This window comes from Tachypleus tridentatus, chromosome 9 (assembly GCF_004210375.1).
Source record: "Tachypleus tridentatus isolate NWPU-2018 chromosome 9, ASM421037v1, whole genome shotgun sequence".
NCBI lineage: Eukaryota > Metazoa > Arthropoda > Merostomata > Xiphosura > Limulidae > Tachypleus > Tachypleus tridentatus.
The window spans coordinates 79,681,701-79,686,873 of NC_134833.1; the positions used below are offsets into that span (position 1 = coordinate 79,681,701).

The 5,173-nt window shown below is 34.4% G+C and overlaps 1 protein-coding gene across 1 annotated transcript; it reads left to right on the forward strand.

Moving 5' to 3' along the window:
- The first annotated feature begins 440 nt into the window (after positions 1-440).
- On the forward strand, positions 441-3,827 carry LOC143225581 (uncharacterized). The gene is made up of 2 exons (XM_076455278.1): positions 441-1,976; positions 2,783-3,827. The coding sequence occupies exon 1, from the start codon at positions 1,289-1,291 to the stop codon at positions 1,955-1,957; it is 669 nt and encodes a 222-aa protein (XP_076311393.1). The 5' UTR covers positions 441-1,288; the 3' UTR covers positions 1,958-1,976; positions 2,783-3,827.
- Positions 3,828-5,173: the final 1,346 nt, after the last annotated feature.

The window sequence follows — 5,173 nt, forward strand, 5'->3', positions numbered from 1 at the left end:
CTACTAGTGCAGCAGCAAGTCTGAAGCGGTTTATAACACCAGAAACCAAATTTTGATACTACTGGTGGGCACAACATAGATTGCCCATTCTGTGGCTTTGAACTTAATTACAAACAAACAAATGAAAGCTTCTGCAATACCTACACACTCTCAACAAAATCTAAATTTGATCTTCATTTATTCATAGATCATTTACAAATACAAACAATTTAACCTACGACTTACTTTTAAACACAGAATTTGATATTAATTTTTATGTAATTTCTACTGCAAAACATATAAGTACACTAGTTTCACATAAAATCATAAGATGGCGCTGTTTGGGCATGAACCAACGCTTTAACTAGATACTAGAAAAGAGCTCGAAAAAACATACACACACACATACACATAAAAAAGAAGAAGAAGGAAAACGGGCCAGCCCTGGTTGGCGCGTGTCACTATGACAAGCGAAAGGCTCGTGCTGGGCGCGTGCCGTAATGACATTGAAATAGTTGACGGCTGGCGTCTATTCCTATGGCACACGGCCTTGGCAAGTGGCCAACATGTGCTTTTGATGACAGGTTTTTGTGAGATTCTAACCATGACGAATTTTAAGAAAAATCGCCATTTCAAAAATATACTAAAAAGCTGTCGCACAAAGTTTCAAGGAGATCGCTTTTTACGTATATTTTCTATCTTAACATTTCTCCGTTTGATACAAATAATGGTCTCTAGTCCACCGTTTCCGACCTTTCTTCTTTCATAAAAGGCATTTGTTCGTAAACCATACGGATAATGAAAAGAGAAGATAAAATGTTTTAACTGTTGTCGTAACTGAGTCGACATCCTTGGCTTTAGCTAGACGCGAAATGGAGTCTGAGCCCCTGAGGCACTGTCGTGTTGTTAGTTGCGCCGCTGTCAGGGCCACGCGTCCCGCACACGAAATTTGTAGAATGAGAGAATACAGTGTACAATGGCAGCTGTTAGGAGGAGGAGCTTAGTATTCATGAGATGAAGGTTTTTTAACGGGAAGAGGTCTCGGACGACACACTTTTCCACGGTCCTACAGTAGGGATTTTCACTACTTCTTCTAACATTCGAATGAAGTGGTTTTGACTTCGACTAACGTGAGTTTGTTCGGTAGCATCCACGAGGTGTGAACGTAATTTTTTACCACAAGAAATAGACTTAAACACTATACCTATATAAGACACCGAATTTTCTTTGACATCGAGCAAGAATTTCGCCATTTCTTTGTTTTTTATTCGATATACTCTTTTAAACTTTTACATCATCAATACTGAGTATGCGGAATGAAAACCCTTCCGATTTTTTACGCTGCAAGCGTCGGAATTCGTGCGGGGCACTGGGATTCCTGCTGCAGCCGTGTCGACCAGCAGCAGTAGCTAGAAGAAATGAGCGCGAGAGAAACCGCGTGCGGCTCGTGAACATGGGTTTTGCTACGCTTCGACAGCACGTGCCAAATGGTACCAAGAACAGAAAGATGAGCAAAGTGGAAACGTTGCGATCTGCTGTGGAATACATCAAACAACTACAGGATCTTCTGACTCATCAGGACGAGAGTGACTACTATGATGAAACGTTGCTAACTATACCAACAACAGAAGCTGGACGTGATACTACCTGTTCCACTTTGACCTGTAGCCTGCTACCGACCTATCCTTCATCAGCAGTTTCATCCTGTATTCCTTCAGAAACTACTCCACTTTCCGCGTCTCATCTAGCAACTGAGACAACGCCAATCAATGTTAATTTCCAGCAGGGTACCTTATCTCCAACCGGGAGCACTGACTATGAAACTCCATCCTCACCGGGTAGCACAACTAATGACATCTTATTGTCAACGCTCAGCACCAGAGATTGCTACCCTAAAGGGACAACAAGCTATTCTGGTATAGCTGAGCTTAACTACGAAGACGAGGATTTTATTAAATTCGCCAATTGGTTTGTTTGAAGTTTTGAATACTTGTTCGGTGAGAATGCTTTTTTTTTTTTTGGCAGACAAACATTGTGAATTTCCACCTTTTAAACTACAGAAAATATTTGAGTTTTATTACTTTAATTTCTCATTACTCTTTGCTGTCCAATGACTTATTTAAAGACTAATAATTAACCATCACTCTTACACTTTTTGCATTTTTAAACTTTACTTACAAAACGATTGCTCACAATAATTCCATTTTTGTCTTCAAACGAAATTAATGATATAGTAATATACCATCAGTAATATATATCTTATTCAGTATATGCCACTATAAATTAATGATATAGTAATATACCATCAGTAATTTTTTTCTTATTCAGTATATGCCACTATAAATTAATGATATAGTAATATACCATCAGTAATATATATCTTATTTAGTATATGTCACTACAAACTAATGAATTAACATTAAAACTGTAACTAAGATGAACAAACAGTACATAAACTGAGCTAACCTAAAATATAAGAATATGTATAGTTCTGATAGTTTTGTTCTATACAATTCAGTAAATGTTTTACATGTATGTTATGTGTTAGATAAAAGTAAAGAACAATACTTGGTTCATCTAGGACATCTTTGAACAGATTACATAGATAACTATGACACTTAATACTTAAACGTATTTATTTTTATAAAATATCTATAAATGAATTATTATACTTACTGGTTGTGTGATACAGGAAGTCCGACACGACTCCGTATAAAAAAGTCAAATATAACGAAAATTTCGTTTGTTAGGCTTTATAAAACGATCTCTTATTTACTGTGCGATTTTTTTTCACACTTTTTAGCTACTCATTCTCACGTGCCTGTGTTGAAAACATGGAACATCCTGGTCTGCAGTGAAAGTTGGTCATTCATCTGTGACAAAGACACCGACCGATCTGTCATGAAAGAACCGCTGTATTTGTGATAAAATTATTCACAACTAGAGAAACTTGTGTACAACACGAACTTTCTCAGAACGTATTTGTATTCGTTGCATTTGTCGATTTATAGCGTAGATTTATATTCGTTGCTGTCTGATAACGCTTAATAAGCTTGTCGGATAAATAAAATAAAGTATCAGTAAGAGTTATACTTCTGTTTATATACAGAAGTAATTGAGATTTGAATCAAAACAATATGTTGAAATATTCAAAAGTTTTGTTTTCATAATATAAAAAGGGTTACATGCTTTTCACTACGTAATGGTATTTATGAACTAAAAGTATTACTACATTTGCTTAAAAGCATTCCTACCTTTAATCTCCAATACATTTGATTCAAAACTGATGAGAAAACCGTTATAATCCGCTGTTTGTTTTACGATTGCTAGGTCTCTAACGGAAACAGAGAGTCAGTAGTCAAGTTCTTAATGTTGTTTTCTTCGGGTCTCTAAATAAGTATATAACGTATTATATAGAGGTTATTTGACCTTCCCTCATAGTGACACATCGGTGTATGCGGACTTACAATGCTAGAAACCTGGTTTTGCCACCCGTGATGGGCAGAGCACAGATAGCCCATCGTGTAAGTTTGTGCTTAACTTCAAACAAACAATATGTTGCTTGCAGCAGTTTCGACCAGCTAATACAACAATCTTTAACAGCCAGAAAATATTCAAAACGTAGGCCTAAAGTTCTATGTATTTTTATACACTTTTCCGAATTATTTACTACCAAGTGAAGCTACTTACACTACTTAAAATAAATGTGTGTGGTTTTATGTGTATTGTTATGTAAATAACTGGTATTAATTGCTTTTAAATCGAGCCAAAAGTGTATTTCAGAAAATTCCGGGACTGGTATATTTATAAAGTATGTTTCAAATGGCGAAAAATAATGTAAATATATTTCAAACGAATGTTCTGTTTTAATAGTTTGTTTTTAAATAAAACTTGAAATATTTTTTTATCTTTATGTATATTTTAACATGTTGGTATTTAGTTTTTCTTTCACATAGTCAGAATCCTGTTATTACACAAATGAAATACATTTCTAAACCAAATGTTAAAATGTGTTTCGATTGGATTAACAAAACAAAACAAAATACAAAACCTAAGAAGAAGAATATTACAAACTGAAGTATTGACAATGTCAGTATTGAGTCTGTCTTTAAAAATAGTAAACCGAATTTGTTTACGACATGCTATTACTGACAGTGTAACTAAGAGTTCTACTAAACTGAAGTTACATACATGGTACTGATGATATACTAGTACTAAGAGAATCACTAAGAGCCATAGTAAACTTTGTTGATAACAGGTACTGACAACATACTAGCATGACAGTATTACTAAGAGTTCTAGTAAATCGTTGTTAGATAACAGTTTCTGACGATATACTGGAACTGGCAATAACACTGAGATCTGTAGTATACCAGTTAATAACGATGTGCCAGTGCTGAAAGCATCGCTAAGAGGTATAGTGGTTATACACTAGGTACTGAGACAATGCTAAACTGAGTGTCTTTAAGAGTTAGTAAACAAAAGCTGTATACTGGATACCGGCGACGTTTCAGAATTGTCAGTATCATTAATAGTTAGTAAAACGAAACTATATAAAAAAAACAACAATGAATAAATACTGACGATTACAATAAGTGTTCATATATCAATAATAAATACTGACGATTACAATAAGTGTTCATATATCAATAATAAATACTGGTACTTACAACATATCTTTACTGACAATTTTACTAAAAAGAGGTTCATTTATGTTATACATTGTTTATTATGCATGCATCCCATGTAAGAGTAACGACAATGACGTTAAACCATAGTTACTAATAACGTGTAAGTACTAAGTATGTTACTCATAGTTACTTACAATATGTTAGTACTAAATAGGTATAGTTACTACACTGATATTATACAACAGTTACTACAGTCCAACCTGTCTAAGGTGGAATCGCACAGGACCGAGTAAAATTTCCGGTTTAAGCAGGCTTTCTGGCTTAGACAATGAACATGCATTTCCTTAATAATATATAACTATAATTTTTGAGCGGAACGTTATACTCGCTTGACTCATGGGAAGTAAAACGTTTGTGAATAAAGTTATTATACTGTTTATGGTATATTTATTAGAATAAGAACAAAAATAGACATTTAAAATATACATAAGTACTCAAAACCTTAATCAAATTTATTTGAAGAAAGTGCCCAATTTCAACTGTTTCGTTTTTTTAATGGACTT